The 20,000-nt window shown below is 44.5% G+C and overlaps 1 protein-coding gene across 1 annotated transcript in view; it reads left to right on the top strand.

Moving 5' to 3' along the window:
* Nucleotides 1–20,000, top strand: part of otud4 (OTU deubiquitinase 4) — a 44,672-nt gene that overhangs the window by 19,582 nt on the left and 5,090 nt on the right. Inside the window, exons 13-19 of the mRNA XM_028564595.1 lie at nt 613–787; nt 3,992–4,124; nt 5,190–5,252; nt 11,942–12,707; nt 14,874–15,725; nt 18,010–18,050; nt 19,607–20,000. The exon at nt 19,607–20,000 is cut by the window's right edge and continues 234 nt beyond it. Coding sequence (XP_028420396.1) covers nt 613–787; nt 3,992–4,124; nt 5,190–5,252; nt 11,942–12,707; nt 14,874–15,725; nt 18,010–18,050; nt 19,607–20,000 — 2,424 coding nt within the window. The remainder of the gene's footprint in view (nt 1–612; nt 788–3,991; nt 4,125–5,189; nt 5,253–11,941; nt 12,708–14,873; nt 15,726–18,009; nt 18,051–19,606) is intronic.

The following is a 20,000-nucleotide window of genomic DNA, read 5'->3' as shown; positions in this document are numbered from 1 at the left end:
CACTCACACACAAACACACACAGTCAACTGAAACACACACACTCACAGAGACACAGACAAACACACACTCTCAACTGAAACACACACACAGTCAACTGAAACACACTCACACACAAACACACACACACACAGTCAACTGAAACACACACACAGTCAACTGAAACACACTCACACACAAACGCACACAGTCAACTGAAACACACACACACTCACAGAGACACAGACAAACACACACACTCGCACACAAACACACACAGTCAACTGAAACACACACACTCACAGAGACACAGACAAACACACACACTCTCAACTGAAACACAGTCAACTGAAACACACACACACACACACACACACCGTGTCAACTGAAGCACCCATTCATGACCTCTTGCGTGTGGCTGATTCTGTTGATTCTTTTAAAAGGCAACTCAAGACAAAAACAAACAAGCTTTCATTTGATTGCGTTTAATTTATCTTTGACTTTTTAAATGTTTTATCTTCATCCAATTAGTATTTTAATGTGGTTGTACCTTGAGAAGCACTTTGTGATTTTTATCTGTGAAAAGCGCTCTATAAATAAACTTTACTTTCTTACTCCTTCTCTCCCCCCATCAGAATGGGAGGAGAGGGGTAGAGGCAGAGGCAGGGGGAGGCTCGTCCCAGCATCCTCCTCCTCCCCCTCGGTTACCCAGGCAACCGCACCGGGCCCCACCGGCGGGCGCGTGCTGAAGCAGCAATCGTGGCCCCCGCAGTCTGCCGTAGAGGAGCAGGGAGGAGCCAAGGCCAGCAGGTAGGTGTGTGTGTGTGTGTGTGTGTGTGTGTGTGTGTGTGTGTGTGTGTGTGTGTGCCTGTTTTACTATATTCGTGGGGTCCAAAAACCGGGGACTACAGTATACTTGTGGGGTCTGCACAGCCTTGTCGGGACCAAAATGCTGGACCCCACAAGGTTAAAGGGCTGTTTGAGGGTTAAGACTTGGTTTTAGGATTAGGGTTAGAATTAGGTTATGGTTAAGGTGAGGGTAAGGGTTAAGGTTAGGCATTTAGTTGTGATGGTTAAGGTTAGGGTAAGGGTTAAGGTTAGACATTTAGTTGTGATGGTTAAGGTTAGGGTAAGGGTTAAGGTTAGACATTTAGTTGTGATGGTTAAGGTGAGGGTAAGGGTTAAGGTTAGACATTTAGTTGTGATGGTTAAGGTTAGGGTAAGGGTTAAAGTTAGACATTTAGTTGTGATGGTTAAGGTGAGGGTAAGGGTTAAGGTTAGGCATTTAGTTGTGATGGTTAAGGTGAGGGGGTTAAGGTTAGGCATTTAGTTGTGATGGTTAAGGTGAGGGTAAGGGTTAAGGTTAGGCATTTAGTTGTGATGGTTAAGGTGAGGGTAAGGGTTAAGGTTAGACATTTAGTTGTGATGGTTAAGGTGAGGGTAAGGGTTAAGGTTAGGCATTTAGTTGTGATGGTTAAGGTGAGGGTAAGGGTTAAGGTTAGGCATTTAGTTGTGATGGTTATGGTTAGAGTAACGTATTTTTCGATATCGTATGTTTTTAAAATCCATTTCAACGTCAACAACGGCATCGTTCCTAGCATTTGTCTGACAGTTTGAGCGTCGGCCCAACAGAAGTTCCCAAATCTTGTTTCTCCAGTTAAAAAATATGCGTTGGTGTCTTCGTGTAAATCATCATCCTCAACCTTTTTATTTAGTGCTCGGAGATACATTTGAGTAGCCTGATGAGCCAGAGACCCACATCCAGATGTTGGGTCTGGGAGCTCACCATTGGTCAGGGCTCAATCCGAGGGGGCGGGATCAACGGTTGTCTTTCAAATTCCCTCTGCACCAATAGGATAGCGCTACAACCAGGCAGAGCAACGAAGAAGGAAGAGAAGCTAGTTGATAGATTAAACTTTTGCTGCATCCGGTCGGCAAAACTCCGAACACATCTTCCTTTTTTAGAGTGCCCATATTATGAAAAAAATACTTTTTTCTGGTGATTTGGGGTGTTATTTTGTGTCTCTGGTGCTTCCACACACATACAAACTTTGAAAACAATCCATCCGTGCTGTTTTGAGTGAGATCTGGTTTCTGAATGTGTCCTGCCTTCAGTCTCCTGGTGAGCTGTTCAAAATCGGCTCGGACTGTGACGTCACAGCACCTTGGTGGAAATGTGTCTTAACTTCTCCAGAACATGAAAACACAACCATGACATTGGATGTTATCAAACACTAAACATACAGCACACTAATACTACACACCATTAAACATAAAAAGAACAGTTGTGCAATGGGCAGAAACAACCGCAGGCGCAGAGGAGGTAGGATACAGCCTACCGGAGAACCTATTTAAAAATACCTCGTCTCTTATATTTAGGCATTTAGTGCCTCTACTATGGAATGCCGTTTTATTCACAATTAAATAAATGAATAAATGCATAAATAAATAAATATGCCTTTGAAATACATCATGAAATAAATAAATGAGGCAATAAATACATAATTAAATAGATTTAATTATTTCATAAGTCCACATTTATTTATTTCAAGAGACTTTTATTCCCTAATGCCACATTTATTTATTTCAAGAGACTTTTATTCCCTAATGCCACATTTATTTATTTCAAGAGACTTTTATTTTCCTAATGCCACATTTATTTATTTCAAGTTCTTATATGCAAATCAGGGGGTGTTAGGAAAATAGAAGTCTTGAAATGTAAAACTTGTAAAAAGTAGAAGGAAGGATAGATTAGGTCCAAAGAAGGCGACTCAAATGTCACATTTTTGGTAGAAAAGTCTCCATAAAGAGGAACAATGTTCTGAACAACAGCCTTGTTACTATTAAATATTTTGTTAAATATCTCACATACCCCCTGTAGTCCTCCAGAGGACCTCTAGAGGGACTAGTACCCCCTGTAGTCCTCCAGAGGACCTCTAGAGGGGGACAGGTACCCCATGTAGTCCTCCAGAGGACCCTAGAGGGGGGACAGGTACCCCTGTAGTCCTCTAGAGGACCCCTAGGGGGGGGACAGGTACCCCCTGTAGTCCTCCAGAGGACCCCTAGGGGCACTAGTACCCCCTGTAGTCCTCTAGAGGACCCCTAGGGGGGGGACAGGTACCCCCTGTAGTCTTCCAGAGGACCTCTAGAGGGACTAGTACCCCCTGTAGTCCTCCAGAGGACCTCTAGAGGGGGACAGGTACCCCATGTAGTCCTCCAGAGGACCTCTAGAGGGGGACAGGTACCCCCTGTAGTCCTCTAGAGGACCCCTAGGGGGGGGACAGGTACCCCCTGTAGTCCTCCAGAGGACCCCTAGGGGCACTAGTACCCCCTGTAGTCCTCTAGAGGACCCCTAGGGGGGGACAGGTACCCCCTGTAGTCCTCCAGAGGACCCCTAGGGGCACTAGTACCCCCTGTAGTCCTCCAGAGGACCCCTGGGGGGGGACAGGTACCCCCTGTAGTCCTCCAGAGGACCCCTAGGGGGACAGGTAACCCCTGTAGTCTTACAGAGGACCCACACGTACCCCCTGAATACTAAAATGAATGACCCTTCTCCTTCTTCACCTTCGGATGTTTGTTTTCTTCCATTTTTTGCAGCTGCGGCATGATATCAAAACGCCCACTCGCTACACACACGCACGCACGCACGCACGCACACACACACACACACACACACACACACACACACACACACACACACACACACACACACACACACACGCACGGCCTCAGCCAGACATTACACAGACTTTGTCCTCGAGAGCTGACAGGGTAAAGTCCACCTGATGTCCAGTCCAACTCATTCAAACGTTTGCGTTCTCGCATGCAGCTCCGCTGGGTAATGTCGAGGTGCGTTCAGGGGTTGCAGTGCCTGACGTGTAAAAAAAGGGGGATTCTTCATCTCATAATTTATCTTCTTTTACTCACTTCTATTTAAACATTATTTTATTTTAATTTTTTTTATTTATAAAAGCAGCTTAAAATATTCCTGCTGTTTTTTTTCCTTTTCAATAGGTCGTCTGTGAGCTCGATAGAATCTGCGTTCGGTGTGACGGAGGAGGAGCGTTTGGCCAAAGAAGAGGAGGAGAGGAACGTGGCGTTGGTGGAGATCCAGCTCAGGGATGAACGCAGCTTCCCCGCCCTTGGGGTGAGTTGAAAGGCACCGATAACGTGGCCCTAAAAATGCTTTTTTTTTTTTTTTTCTTCATCATCTGCATATAGAGCTGGGCAATACGGAGAAAATCAAATATCACAATATCTTTTGACCAAATGCCTCGATATCGATACTGCACCGATTTTGTAGTGTTTACTATTGGTGCTTTCACTACATATTTACACAATGAGATTTTTGATAAATAATCATCAGTAATGTGGATATAATGACTTAAGTGGGTAAAGGACAGTTACAACTATCTGGTAAGTTCAGAAAAGTACATCACTTTACTGTAATGCAGCCTTTAAAACCAGGAGAAGACAACACTTATGGTCATATCACGATATCCAAAATCTAAGAAGATATCTAGTCTTGTATCACGATATACGATATAATATCGATATATTGCCCAGCTCTATCTGCATACGTGATGAGACGACAAAGATTGACGCCGGTTCTTTTCTGAGGGGCCTAAAGCAGGGGTGTTGAACTCAATTGCACAAAGGGCAACGCTGGGGAAAAGAGAATGCCATCCAGGGCCACACGTGTGTAGTCCATTGACATGCTTTTATTTCATTAAAGGTCCTATGACATGGTGCTCTTTGGATGCTTTTATATAGGCCTTAGTGGTCCCCTAATACTGTATCTGAAGTCTCTTTTGTATAGACCTTAGTGGTCCCCTAATACTGATAACCAGGGCTCGGTTTACACCTGTCACAATTTCTAGCCACTGGGGGACCATAGGCAGGCTGGGGGAACTCATATTAATATTAAAAAAAACCTCCTAAAGTGACATTTTCATGCCATGGGACCTTTTAAAAAAAAAAAAAAAAAAAAGTCAAATATCTTTGACTCTGTTATTGCATTTCTCATTTAGTCTTCTCACGCAACAGGTTTTTATTCGCTTTAAAGCCGTTGGATGGAAACACACTTTCACACTCAACTTTATTTGCATGAGTTTTTTTTACCGAACAAAGCTGTCGTTTGTCTCAGTGATTTGGAATATTCTGCCCTTTTTTTAAAATAACTATGAATATGTTAATTTGTCTGACTCGTCAGATGCAGAGTGATGGAGGGAGGAGGAAGGGAGCGGACAAGAGAAGGATCCAGAAAAACAAGACGGTACGTTTTGTTCTTTGTGTCTTTTTATTTGTTAGAAACATACATGATAATTGGGGCTGGATCTCGAATGTTCAACTATTCGGATATTCCGTTTGGTCGGTAGGTTTTAAATTTTGGGATTCCAATATTCGTTTAGTTTTTCCTTCAATACTGTAATAAAGTTGAGACTGATTCGACTTTTGGAGAAACTCAACCATAGACGGTATATATAATGGACCAACAGACCCCGTGTCTCTGGACGGAGACCAGTGAAGGATATCAGAAGTCTCTTTCCCGGTGCTGGCTGAGCGTTACTGAGCAGCCTCCAGCTGAGCTTGAAGACGTAGATGTGACGTGAGCAACGTGTCTGAAAGTGTGAAGTCTTCTGGTAGCTGTGCCGAGAGAAATCTCAATCATTCCCAATCTTACAGAGACGGAGAGTGTAGGTATATGTAAGGAGATAACATCAGAGGTGTCAAGTAACGAAGTACAAATACTTCGTTACCTTACTTAAGTAGAAATTTTGGGTATTTATACTTTACTGGAGTAATTATTTTACAGCATACTTTTTACTTCTACTCCTTAATTACATTTTCACGCAATTATCTGTACTTTCTACTCCTTACATTTTAAAAATAGCCTCGTTACTCATATTTCAGTTTGGCTTGTTTTCATTCCGGCTCGTCATCGTTCAAAAAACACATACAAAAACCCTATCCAGATAAATCGCTCCATCCGGAGAGAGTGAATGTGATTGTGGTTGGATGAGAACTATAAACATAGTCATTCCGACACCCTATTGGTAACCTGCACAGACCCGGTGCCTTAACGACCGTTATCTACCGGACCGAATAGCAACGCGGATTTCGGTGCCTTATTTAGGTGCCACTTAGATGCCTGCGCTTCTCTCTGATGCTCCGAAAACGGACGTTAGAGGGAACTGAAACATCGCCGCACGGGACGCTAGTTAACACTACAGTTGGCAGCAGCTAACGTTAGCCTACCGTTAGCTAGCAGCGGGAGTAAACACGGTTAAAACGGACAGCTAAACTGTGTAAAGTGTGTCTGTATTTCACTGGAGAGGATTGTAACACCAGACTGTAGCTGCCGTTGTCTGAAAAACACAGAAGAGATGTGTCACCTTTTTCAGCCCTTCTGAGTTTGCAGGTATGATTTTAATATTACATTATTATAGTCATATGATTTTGTCCTAACGTTTTGGGGTTAAGCTGTTGTCCTTAATGGCATTTTCCCCCTTACATCAGGGGTCTTCAACGTTTTTTAAACCAAGGACCCCTTAACTTAAAGTGAGATGTAGCAGGGACCCCCTACTACATATTGTATGAAATTAAGTTGCCTATTAAACTGGGCCTTCAATAACTGTTAGGGCAACCTAAAGCGTTCTTACATACCTTTATTTCATAAGATATTAAAATATTAATTGTTGGCATGATTTTATAAATCATATTTTAATGTTACATACTGTATGTGGCATACTGTATGTGGCACAGTAAATCTAGGATTAACTGTATCTTTGGGCTGATATCTTAGGGACTCCCTTACCTATAGGCCAGTAAGCTTATCATCAGTGGGAATTTATGTTTGCTAATAATATGTTGGAATTATGTTAAGGCATTTTAATTTTAAAAGACTCAAAGACAATAAAAAGACTCAAAAATTTACAATAATTTGGAGGGCCCCTGCAATGACTTTGAGGACCCCTGGTTGAAGATCTCTGCCTTACATTACTTTTACTTTTATACTTTAAGTAGTTTTGAAACCAGTACTTTTACACTTTTACTTAAGTAAAAAGCTTGAGTTGATACTTCAACTTCTACAAAAGTCTTTTCAAACCCTAGTATCTATACTTCTACTTGAGTAATGCATGTGAATACTTTTGACACCTCTGGATAACATAGACACAGGCTAATTATTGATCACTAACATGCTAGTTAACATTAGTAATTAAACCTAAACAGCTCATGTAAGTCGAAACTGCCTGTGAGCTTCTCCTGTACTATACGGTAATTCCTCTATACTGTGTGACCCCAATCGTTAGCCTATTTTTATAAAAGCGTCTGCTACGGAGCCATAACGTGAGGTACGAGGTAATGGAGCCTTTTATACATTGTCGTGTTTCTTTAGAAATAAACAACAGACAAATAGAGTCTTTAAACACTTCAGATGTAAAGTTATTCGCTGTCAAAATGACGCCAAAATGAATGGGAGTCAATGGGATGCTAACGGGATGTGAGAGCTTGTTAGCATCAAAATGGCGCCATAGGAGGTTTGAGTTCTGAAGCGAAGCTTACCCTCCTTGAGCACAACCCCAACTTCTGATTGCAGTGGTCGGTCACGTGAGCGTGGATCAGACGAGTGTGTTTTGAGTAGGGTTGCACGATATTTAACAAAATGTGATATTGCGATATCAATATTAATTTTGATGTTTTTAAACGCATGTAAAATTGCAAAAGTTACATAAAAAACGCATCAAAATAGATTCATAACAAATACCACACAAGGTTTATTTCAAGTGAGGTCAGAAACGTCTAGATGTGTAAACGAACCTGACTTAAAACAGTAACCGTGAAATATAAAGTTTACTTGTGCTACATTTAAAAAAAAAAAAAAAAAAAAAAAAAAAAAAAAAAAAAAAAAGATGCTTTGACAGCAGAGTTTTCTACCCGCCAACTTGGCTGCTGAGTCACAAAAAGTTAATTTGGGACACTGAATGCGGCCGAACTTGAGATGCGAGTCTGAAAATATTAATCTCTCAGAATATGTTTTTTATTTTATAGCCTGACGTGGTCTGACTCAGATTGTAGTCAGAATCTGAGTGTGATTGAGTCAATTGGATAGACCTACAACCAATCAGAGCAATGGCTAGACCTTCAACCAATCAGAGCAATGGATAGACCTACAACCAATCCGAGCAATGGCTAGACCTTCAACCAATCAGAGCAATGGATAGAGCTACAACCAATCAGAGCAATGGATAGAGCTACAACCAATCAGAGCAATGGATAGAGCTACAACCAATCAGATCAATGGATAGAGCTACAACCAATCAGAGCAATGGATAGACCTACAACCAATCAGAGCAATGGCTAGAGCTACAACCAATCAGAGCAATGGATAGAGCTACAACCAATCAGAGCAATGGAGACAGACGTCACAGAAGCTGCGAGTCAAAGTCAGGCTTCGACAGAGGCGGCAGTTTCCGTGTCGTGCGTGCGGGCGTGGCAACCAAGGGGGTAAGCTTCGCTTCAGAACGCGAACCTCCGATGGCGCCATTTTGTTGCTACAAAGCGATCACCTCTTGTTAGCATTACACTGACCGCCATTTTTTTTTTACGTCACTTTGACGGCGAATAACTTTACATCTGAAGTGTTTAAAGACTCTATTTGTCCGTTGTTTATTTCTAAAGAAACACGACAATGTATAAAAGGCTCCATTACCTTGTACCTCACGTTATGGCTCCATAGCAGACGCTTTTATAAAAATAAGCTAACGATTGGGTCATAACCACGAGACTTACTGTCACACAGAGGAATTACCGTATAGTACAGGAGAAGCTCACAGGCAGTTTGGACTTACATGAGCTGTTTAGGTTTAATTACTAATGTTAACTAGCATGTTAATTCAATTAAATTTTATTTATAGTATCAAATCATAACAAGAGTTATCTCGAGACACTTTACAGATAGAGTAGGTCTAGACCACACTCTATAATTTACAAAGCCCCAACAATTCCAACAATTACAGTAATTCCCTCAAGAGCAAGCAGTGCGACAGTGGCGAGGAAAAACTCCCTCTTGGGAAGAAACCTCGGACAGACCCAGGCTCTTGGTAGGCGGTGTCTGACGGGCCGGTTGGGGGTGTGATGAACAGTGGCGATAATAGTCACATTAATAATGGAACAGTGACTGGATGTAGCGGGAAGCTGCAGGAAGCAGCAGGGTTCAGCAGGAAGCAGCATGACATTGCAGGGCACCGCTGAGCTCGGCAGGGAGTGCAGCAGGACCACGGCGACAGCTGGAACCAGGATCTTGGTGCCAACGTTCTCCAAGGAAATACGCTGGGGGAAAAAACATAAGGACTCCGGGGAGTAAACTCCCCAGAAGCTAGGATTAGTAACAAGCATTTCTGGGACTGGATACACACAAATAGTAATAGTAAAAGTAATAGAAAGGGAGAGGAGAGAGCAGCTCAGTGTGTCAGAGGAAGGAAGTCCCCCGGCAGTCTAGAACTATAACAGCGTAACTATAACAGCGTAACTATAACAGCGTAACTAAGAGAGACAGGTCATAAGGAGAGGTAGCTTTTTCGGGCTTAGAACTCTCCCCCTGCCGAATCGGGCTTGGCTGGTCTGCCTCCCTCTACTTTGTTATGTATTATTAATCTAACAATTATGAAGAGAAGCAGGTGGGCCAGTTAGGTGAACACTGCAACTCCTCACTCCCTAACTATAAGCTTTATCAAATAGAAGAGTTTTAAGTTCATTCTTGAAAGCGATTACAGTTTCTGCCCCCCGAACCCAGATCGGGAGCTGGTTCCATAGGAGAGGAGCCTGATAACTGAAGGCTCTGGCTCCCATTCTACTTTTAGAGACTCTAGGTACCACCAGTAACTCTGCATTCTGGGAGCGCAGTGCTCTAGCGGGACAATAAGGTATTAGGTGCTCTTCTAGATATGATGGTGCTAGACCATTTAGAGCTTTGTAGGTCAGGAGAAGGATTTTAAACTCAATCCTGGATTCAACAGGAAGCCAGTGCAGAGAAGCTAATACAGGAGAAATATGATCTCTTTTCTTAGTTCTTGTGAGAACACGCGCTGCAGAATTCTGGATCAGCTGGAGAGTCTTAAGGGACTTATTTGAGCAACCTGACAGTAGGGAATTACAATAGTCCAGCCTAGAAGTAACAAATGCATGGACTAGTTTTTCAGCGTCGTTTTGAGACAGGATATTCCTAATTTGGTTATGTTGAAATGTTAGTGATCAATAATTAGCCTGTGTCTATGTTATCTCCTTATATATACCTACACTCTCCGTCTCTGTAAGATTGGGAATGATTGAGATTTCTCTTGGCGCAGCTACCAGAAGACTTACAACTTTCAGACACGTTGCTCACGTCACATTTACTTTGTCTCTCTAAGTTGGAGGCTGCTCAGTAAAGCAAGAGATCACCGGAAAAGTGTTTCTAATAGCCTTCACTGGTCTCCGTCCAGAGCAACGGGGTCTATTGGTCCATTATATATATGTCAATGGTGGCAACGTGTTTACATACGTGATCGCTGTTCTCTGTTCCCCTCTGTTAGAATGAACGCGCTGTCTTCTACAACAGACAAGATGGCAGCCACCTTTGTTGTAAACAAATTCAACCCAAGCGCTCTTTGGTGACGTTGTTTGATTCCGTTACTGTTGATCGTCTCTCCATCATCGTATAAAGCCCGCCCCCTGACAATTTGATTGGTTAAAAAAAAAAAAATTATTTAGCTCATTACGTTTTGCAAGTTAACTCTTATTTTCTCGTGTTCTGAATGAAAAAAAATCTTTTTTGTTTTTTTTTTTTTTTTTTTTTTTTTTACTGTGGATTTATGTAACTTTTTCCACTGCTTTTTTAAGTTCAATAATTGCAACATCTTTCCAGAAGTCAACGAGTAATCGTGTCAAATTTCAATATTGACCGAAATAATCGTGATTTTTATATTTTATTCCATAATCGAGCAGCCCTAGTCCAAACGGCTCTCTCTCTTGGAGCATATCGTTGCTCCACAACGGATCCAGTCCAGAACGAACTTCCCAACCTCAAATGTTGTGGGCGGGGCTAAGTTCGGCTGGCGTCCAGGCTAGGTTGTTCTTCTTGAGCCAAAGATGTTGAGTACCGTATTTTCTGGACTATAAGTCTCACTTTTTTTCCTACTTTGGCTGTACCTGCGACTTATAGTCAGGTGTGACTTATATATCAAAATATATCTAATTTAACATGTTTTTACATGTTAATTCATACTGAAAACATTACCGTCTACAGCCGCGAGAGGGCGCTCTAGGCTTGTGACAACTAGAACGCTCCTAAAGACAACTGAGAAAGAAAAGAGACAAACTGCAGGTAGTAAAATATGCAGCCCCGAAAACGGTAATCGAGCAGCAGAAAGAGAGTTTGAAATGAGGGAGAAACTTATGAGGGAGACTTTCGAAAAGGGGACTCTTACTGCAATGAAGAAAACAAAGAAAGCTAATCGGCTAATCGTGGGCTGAAAGCAAGACGGCCAGAGCTGGAGGAACGAGTCGGGAGGGGCTGGTCAACGGTGCAGCTACGTCTCCACGCCTTTTAATACCTCCATGCTCCACGCCCTGGTAGCTAGTTGTTCTGTGTGTTATTGTATAGTTCAATAACTGTTAATGTGTTACGTTAACATACCGGACACCTACCGTATTCAGCCTGTTGATCTGTGTGCTATTGTGTAGTTGACAGATGACAAAAAAAATAAATTCTAAATAAATGCTTCTTATAGTCCGGTGCGACTTATATGTTTTTTTTCCTCTTCATGACGCATTTTTTGACTGATGCGACTTATACTCCGGAGCGACTTATAGTCCGGAAAATACGGTACTCAACTTTTGTTAACAAGAAAACTCTCCAGGGGAACTGGGAACTTTTTTTTTTATATTTTTCTTCTGTGCTTTTTTTATTTTTATTTTTTACAGAAGAGTCCAGTCGAAGACGTCCGAGCAGCATCTCCCTCTGCTGGCGAAAGACCCAAATCCTCCACCCCACCTCCACTTGCATCATCATCATCCTCCTCTGCTGCTTCTTCTTCTTCTTCTGCACCTTCTACAAATACTCCACCACTCACCAAACCTGCCCTCCCTGCTGCCAAACCTCCGGCTGCTCCGTCCGCGAAGCCCGACGCCAACGCTCCTTCTTGGCTGAGCTCGATCAAGGCTTCGACGACGCCGACGGCCTCCGCTGCTGCTGCCTCCGTGGCAGCGTCTAGCTCCACCTCCAGCCTCCCTGTCCCCCGCGCTGCTGCCCCGAAACCAAGCGCACCCTCTGACGCTGTCACCCAGCTCTCTCTTCCTGCCGCGCCGAGCGCCAAAGCTCCCGTAACGGGCGGCTCTGCTGCCGTGCCTTCCTCTGCCACTGTGTTCTCCTTCCTCACTCCTGCTCTCCCCTCTGCTTCGTCTCCCCCGACTCCCCACGCTCCTCCCTCCTCCTCTACTCTTTCCTCTCCTCCTCTGGAATCATCCGCTTCACCACCTCCTTCTTCTTCTTCTTCTTCTTCTTCAGCACCTCCTCCCACTTTCATAGCTCCCATTGCCCCATCTCCCTCCGCCGCCACGGCACACGGCTTCCTCCCTCCCTCCTCCTCCTCTCTCCCCCACTCCCCTAGTCCTCCCTCCTTCTCCTCGTCTTCTCTTACCCATCACGCCGCTCAGGTTCACGCGGCGGCTCCACCGGCTTCGGTGCAGAGTAAGTTGTCCGTTCGTTCAGTCACACTAGGAGAGGTCGTACGGACTAGTTTTGAGCGTACAGAACAGGCCAAAAGTTTGGACACACCTTCTCATTCAATGTGCTTCTTTATTTTCATGACTATTTACATTGTAGATTCTCACTGAAGGCATGAACACATATGGAATTATGTACTTAACAAAAAAGTGTAAAATAACTGAAAACATGTCTTATATTTTAGATTCTTCAAAGTAGCCACCCTTTGCTCTGATTACTGCTTTGCACACTCTTGGCATTCTCTTGATGAGCTTCGAGAGGTAGTCACCTGAAATGGTTTTCCAACAGTCTTGAAGGAGTTCCCAGAGATGCTTCGCACTTGTTGGCCCTTTTGCCTTCACTCTGCGGTCCAGCTCACCCCAAACCATCTCGATTGGGTTAGGGTCCGGTGACTGTGGAGGCCAGGTCATCTGTTCAGTTATTTCACACTTTTTTGTTAAGTACATAATTCCATATGTGTTCGTTCATAGTTTTGTCTTATATTTTAGATTCTTCAAAGTAGCCACCCTTTGCTTTTTTTGATAACTCTGTAAACCCTTGGTGTTCTCTCAATGAGCTTCATGAGGTAGTCACCTGAAATGGTTTTACCTTCACAGGTGTGCTTTGTCAGGGTTAATTAGTGGAATTTTTTCCCTTATTAATAAAAATGTGTTCATTCATAGTTTTGATGCCTTCAGTGAGAATCTACAATGTAAATAGTCATGAAAATAAAAAGGAAACTCGTTGAATGAGAAGGTGTGTCCAAACTTTTGGCCTGTACTGTACTTAAATGAATACGCCACCATTTGTTGAAATAGTTCTTATCCTGGTCTCCCCTGGCTGTAGATAGGTGGACCAACGCATTTTTTGTCTCAGTGAAAGTAATTAGGTTGTTTTTTTGTCTTTTGTTGGCTCACTTTTACTCACAACATGCTAACCAGCAACATAGGATTCACTACGCTAAGCTAACTAGCGCCGGCGCTGCCGGTGTTGCACCGGACTAAAACAATGCATGCACAAAAAATGTGTTGACCCCCCTATCTACAGCTAGGGGAGACCCCACCTATCTACAGCTAGAGGAGACCCCACCTATCTACAGCTAGGGGAGACCCCACCTATCTACAGCTAGAGGAGACCCCACCTATCTACAGCTAGAGGAGACCCCACCTATCTACAGCTAGATGAGACCCCACCTATCTACAGCTAGAGGAGACCCCACCTATCTACAGCTAGATGAGACCCCACCTATCTACAGCTAGAGGAGACCCCACCTATCTACAGCTAGATGAGACCCCACCTATCTACAGCTAGAGGAGACCCCACCTATCTACAGCTAGATGAGACCCCACCTATCTACAGCTAGATGAGACCCCACCTATCTACAGCTAGATGAGACCCACCTATCTACAGCTAGAGGAGACCCCACCTATCTACAGCTAGGGGAGACCCCACCTATCTACAGCTAGGGGAGACCCCACCTATCTACAGCTAGAGGAGACCCCACCTATCTACAGCTAGGGGAGACCCCACCTATCTACAGCTAGGGGAGACCCCACCTATCTACAGCTAGGAGAGACCCCACCTATCTACAGCTAGGGGAGACCCCACCTATCTACAGCTAGGGGAGACCCCACCTATCTACAGCTAGGGGAGACCCCACCTATCTACAGCTAGAGGAGACCCCACCTATCTACAGCTAGGAGAGACCCCACCTATCTACAGCTAGGGGAGACACCACCTATCTACAGCTAGGGGAGACCTTGATAAGCCTTATTTCAACAAACTGTGGCGTATCCCTTTAAATGATAACTTTTGTTATTGTTCCAACCTGGACCCTATTTTCCCATGTTTGTTTTAGTGACTGATGTGGAAAAACAATCTCTAAACTTTGAATGAGGTCACGCATCTCCAAACAGCAAGGAGGCTCTCAGGATGTGATGTAAAAAATTATAACCTAATTATAACCCTAACCCTTTGTCTCTCCCTCTCTCTCTCTCTTTGTCTCTCCCCCTCTCTCTCTCCCTCTTTCTCCCTCTCTCTCTCTCTCTCTCTCTCTCTCTCCTCCCGTCTCTCTCTCTCTGTCTCTCCCTCTCTCTCTCTCTTTGTCTCTCTCCCTCTGTCTGTCTCTCCCTCTCCCCTCTGTCTCTCCAGTTTCTTTGCCAAATCTCGGAGCCACTCTGACAGCATCTCAGACCTTCCAGAGCCAGGCCTCCCTGTCGCAGATTCACCCTCACGTGTCTCTGCCCCAGAACCAGAGCCCCGTCTCCGTGACCCAGACCCACATCCAGCCTTCTGTGCCGCAAAACGCCCAGACCCTGACGCCCCAGATGCAGAACGAGGTCCACTCCTGTCTTCAACAGCACCAGCACCAGCCTCAGTCCCACTCTGAAGTAGCCTCTCTGCCACAGACCCAGCAGTCTGTCGTCCCCCCCTCCCTCCCTCAGGCCTCTGTCTCCCACCTCCAGTCCCCCTTCCCCTCACAGTCCCAGTACCCCTCCCAGTCCCATTCCCAGTACCCTTCCCAGGCCCAGTACCCCTCCCAGTCCCAGTCTGAGATGGCCCAGGCCCAGTCCTCTCACCCTGCTCCAGCAGGTTCCTACCCCCTTCCCTCCCAGACCTCAGTGCCTGTCCCGGCCTCTCTGCAGCCGCCTGTCACCCATCCTAACCTCCACACCCAGACGCCTCCTCACCCCTCCCAAGTCCCACATCCCTCCCTCTCTCTCTCCACCTCCCATCCCTCTCTCCACCCCCACTCCTCCTCCCACATCACTCAGAATCAAACTGAGACCCCTCAGCCTCACCCCCCTCCTCCTCCTCACCCCCAGCTGCAGTCTGGTCCTCCCCCTCACTACCACCCGTCCATCCCCGGGGCTGTTCCTCTGCAGCAGCTGTCCCAGCTCTACCAGGACCCCCTGTACCCGGGATTCCCCCAGGGGGAGAAGGGCGAAGTTGCTCCCACTCCGGCCTTGTCCTCCAGCAAATCAGGGGAGGACCTGCCGCCAGGTGAGCTGGACAAAATTAGTAGGGCTGTGCTCGATTGAAGAAATTCTTAGTCGACTAACACTCATTCAACTGTATCGACTGATCGATTAGTTGATTTAATCGACAGATCTGTAAATCTGAGTTTCTCCGCAAAGAGTCATGCAAAAAGCACCACTTTAATTATTGTGTTTACCAGAGATAAATAAGTCATTCAGCATGAAAAAAGCATAAAACATGACTAATGGACTAAAAGAAATCTAAGTTGACTTAGACCAAAACGACTGATTAGTCGACTAATCAACTAAGAGGGAGCAGCCTTAGAAATCACGATAATTTGACATAATTACTCGTTAACTTCTGGAGAGATGATTGAACTTAAAAAACAGTGGACAAATACATATACACATGCATCTGTGAAATTTGCCTTAATACTTTTTCCAAAACGTAATGAGCTAAATAATCGTTTTTCTCGATTATTCTGTTTTTGTGATCGTTGGGAGCCAAAATCATAATCACGATTAAGTTTCGATTAATTGCACAGCCCTATGTCATAGTAGGACAAGCACTGTCAGGTGTATTCAAAATAGGGCTGGGCGATATGGAGAAAATCAGATATCGCGATATTCTCGTCCTAATACCTCAATGTCGATATTGTGGCAATATTATAGGGTTGACAGTTGGTGCTTTAACAAATATATCTTCACAGTGAGATTTAAGATAAATCTTCAGTAATATAGATATAATGACTACGTGGGTAAAGGTAAAAATAATAGAAGAGCTAGAACAGTCTGGTAACACAGAAATGACATTTACGATTTCCAAATTCTACGACTATATCTAGCCTCATATCACAATATTGATATATTGCCCAGCCCTAATTCGAAACCATCACTGATGGCTGTATTCCACTTAGGAGAGACCCTGGTATTAAACCATTAATGATGGCTGCATTCCACTTAGGAGAGACCCTGGTATTAAACCATTAATGATGGCTGCATTCCACTTAGGAGAGACCCTGGTATTAAACCATTAATGATGGCTGTATTCCACTTAGGAGAGACCCTGGTATTAAACCATTAATGATGGCTGTATTCCACTTAGGAGAGACCCTGGTATTAAACCATTAATGATGGCTGCATTCCACTTAGGAGAGACCCTGGTATTAAACCATTAATGATGGCTGCATTCCACTTAGGAGAGACCCTGGTATTAAACCATTAATGATGGCTGCATTCCACTTAGGAGAGACCCTGGTATTAAACCATTAATGATGGCTGTATTCCCTTAGGAGAGACCCTGGTATTAAACCATTAATGATGGCTGCATTCCACTTAGGAGAGACCCTGGTATTAAACCATTAATGATGGCTGTATTCCATTAATGAGGGAGAGACCCTGGTATTAAACCATTAATGATGGCTGCATTCCACTTAGGAGAGACCCTGGTATTAAACCATTAATGATGGCTGTATTCCATGGCTGTATTCCAGGAGAGGTCCTGGTATTAAACCATTACTGATGGCTGTATTCCACTTAGGAGAGACCCTGGTATTAAACCATTACTGATGGATGTATTCCACTTAGGAGAGGTCCTGGTATTAAACCATTACTGATGGCTGCATTCCACTTAGGAGAGCATTAGCTAGCGTTAGCTAACGAGCAGCAGCCGGCCGTTCGGTCACTCCGCTCCCACTGTAGGGAGACTCCGAGAGTACAGCTGACAGCCCGGGAGAGGCCCGGTCTGGTTAACACCAGTTTGTAGCAGTGACTGTCCTTCCTTTGCCGTCCCTGAAGTTGCTGCATTCTGGCTGCTGTCTGGAGATTCCTCCGTGCACAACTCGTATTCTTTCGGATGTTTCAGACCAGATGTTGTAACAGCGGCCATGTTGTGTATAGTTTAGGGTCCTCGCCACCACCAGACCAATCAGCATTGAAGAATTGTAGCTGGACTTGAATGGCCTTTTGACTGAAAGTACTGCAAAACAACTACTTGTTCTGCTCACCAGATCCATTTCCACTTTCTCACAGCCTGAACGCTCCACCTACGTAAACACCTTCCCGTAACCAACGGCGCCGTCATTAAGGCGACCAGCGTAGCGCGCGGAGTGCAAGCGTAGGCTTCGGTTAGGTGGGAAAAAGACTTAACTTAAACAAAAATGGCGAGATATAATAAAAGCGCCCATAAGCAATTGTTTTATTATAATAAATCTGATGGGGATTTTGTTGATTACTGGTTTTGTTTCTATAAAATGCCCGTCACAGTTTCCCAGAAGCTGAGATTGATTGATTTTTGTCTTTCTCTGCAGATCTCAACATCTTGAAGTTTTTCTTCAACTTGGGCGTCAAGGTAAGACCACAAACACGTCAAGATAAAAGCTTTGGAGCAGGGGTGTCGAACTCAACTTCCCAGAGGGCCACACTGCAAAATAAGAATCCCATCAAGGGCCGGAAATGTTTAGTTTATTGATGGGCTTTTATTTAATCGAAAAAGTAAAATATCTTTGACTGTATTATTGCATGTGTCCTATAGTCATTCTCTCTCACTTAACTGTTAAAACATAAACAACATAAAGTCCTAAAGAAGTCAGGACAAAGTTCCTTAGCCATCACAGAAAAGAAGTGCCCAAAGCTGTGAAATAGCTAACGGTAGGCTAACGTTACCAGCTGTCGAGTGTAGTGTTAATTAGCTAACGGTAGGCTAACGTTACCTGCTGTCGAGTGTAGTGTTAATTAGCTAACGGTAGGCTAACGTTACCTGCTGTCGAGTGTAGTGTTAATTAGCTAACGGTAGGCTAACGTTACCTGCTGTCGAGTGTAGTGTTAATTAGCTAACGGTAGGCTAACGTTACCTGCTGTCGAGTGTAGTGTTAATTAGCTAACGGTAGGCTAACGTTACCTGCTGTCGAGTGTCGTGTGAACTAGCTAACGGTAGGCTAACGTTACCTGCTGTCGAGTGTAGTGTTAACTAGCTAACGGTAGGCTAACGTTACCTGCTGTCGAGTGTAGTGTTCCGTAGTGCGTCCCGTGCGGCGAGGTATCAGTTCCCTTTAACGTCAGTTTTCGGAGCATCAGAGAGAAGCGCAGGCATTTAAGTGGCACCTAAATCCGCGTTGCTATTCGGTCCGGTAGATAACGGTCGTTAAGACACTGGTGCCGTATTAGCACCGGGTTTCGGTACCCAATTTTATTCTTTACGTATTCGAAATAAAATCAATCAATCAAAAAAAAAAAAATCAAAAGACCGGTAAAATTTCACTTTATTGAGGTCATTGTGGGACTGGCTCTAGTGGCTGTAATTCTGGACCAAGGCTGAATTTCGGGAAAGAGACATCAGCTACAGTATTAGGGGACCACTAAGGTCTATATAAAAGAGACTTCAGATACAGTATTAGGGGACCACTAAGGTCTATATATAAGAGACTTCAGATACAGTATTAGGGGACCACTAAGGTCTATATAAAAGAGACTTCAGATACAGTATTAGGGGACCACTAAGGTCTATATAAAAGAGACTTCAGATACAGTATTAGGGGACCACTAAGGTCTATATAAAAGAGACTTTAGATACAGTATTAGTGGACCACTAAGGTCTATATAAAAGAGACTTCAGATACAGTATTAGTGGACCACTAAGGTCTATATAAAAGAGACTTTAGATACAGTATTAGGGGACCACTAAGGTCTATATAAAAGAGACTTTAGATACAGTATTAGTGGACCACTAAGGTCTATATAAAAGAGACTTCAGATACAGTATTAGGGGACCACTAAGGTCTATATAAAAGCATCCAAAGAGCACCATGTCATGGGACCTTTATCTGGTTGTGTGGCTACTGGTCCGGACGATGGTGCCAAAAGCAGTATTTTGACATTGATCCCTTCTTCTTCTTCTCTTCTCTCCAGGCTTACTCCATGCCCATCTTCCCCCCTTACATGTACCTCCTCCCCCTGCAGCAGGCCCACACCTTACACCCCAAGCTCCCCTCCCGCTCCCCCTCCCCTCCCCCCCAGTACCCTCCCTCCAGGCACCAGGACGAGTACCCCCAGTACCCTCCGACTTCCGCATCAATGCCTCCTCACTACGACCACCAGGCCCAGCCCGCTGAGCCCCCCCCACACCCCAGTGACCCCTCCTTTAATCAGGCTGGGTACCCGCCTCCACCTCACAGGATGTCCTGGCAACAGCACCAGATGGCCCCTCCCAGAAACCCCAACTACTCGGTTGGATATCACAGCCAAAATCCATCATATCTGGCCTCCCCACCCTTGCCTCAGGGCTACCACCCGGGTCAAGCCC

This window comes from Perca flavescens, chromosome 19 (assembly GCF_004354835.1).
Source record: "Perca flavescens isolate YP-PL-M2 chromosome 19, PFLA_1.0, whole genome shotgun sequence".
Taxonomy (NCBI): Eukaryota; Metazoa; Chordata; class Actinopteri; order Perciformes; family Percidae; genus Perca; species Perca flavescens.
Note: the sequence above shows the minus strand (reverse complement) of the source record. Positions and strands in the feature narration are given on the sequence as shown.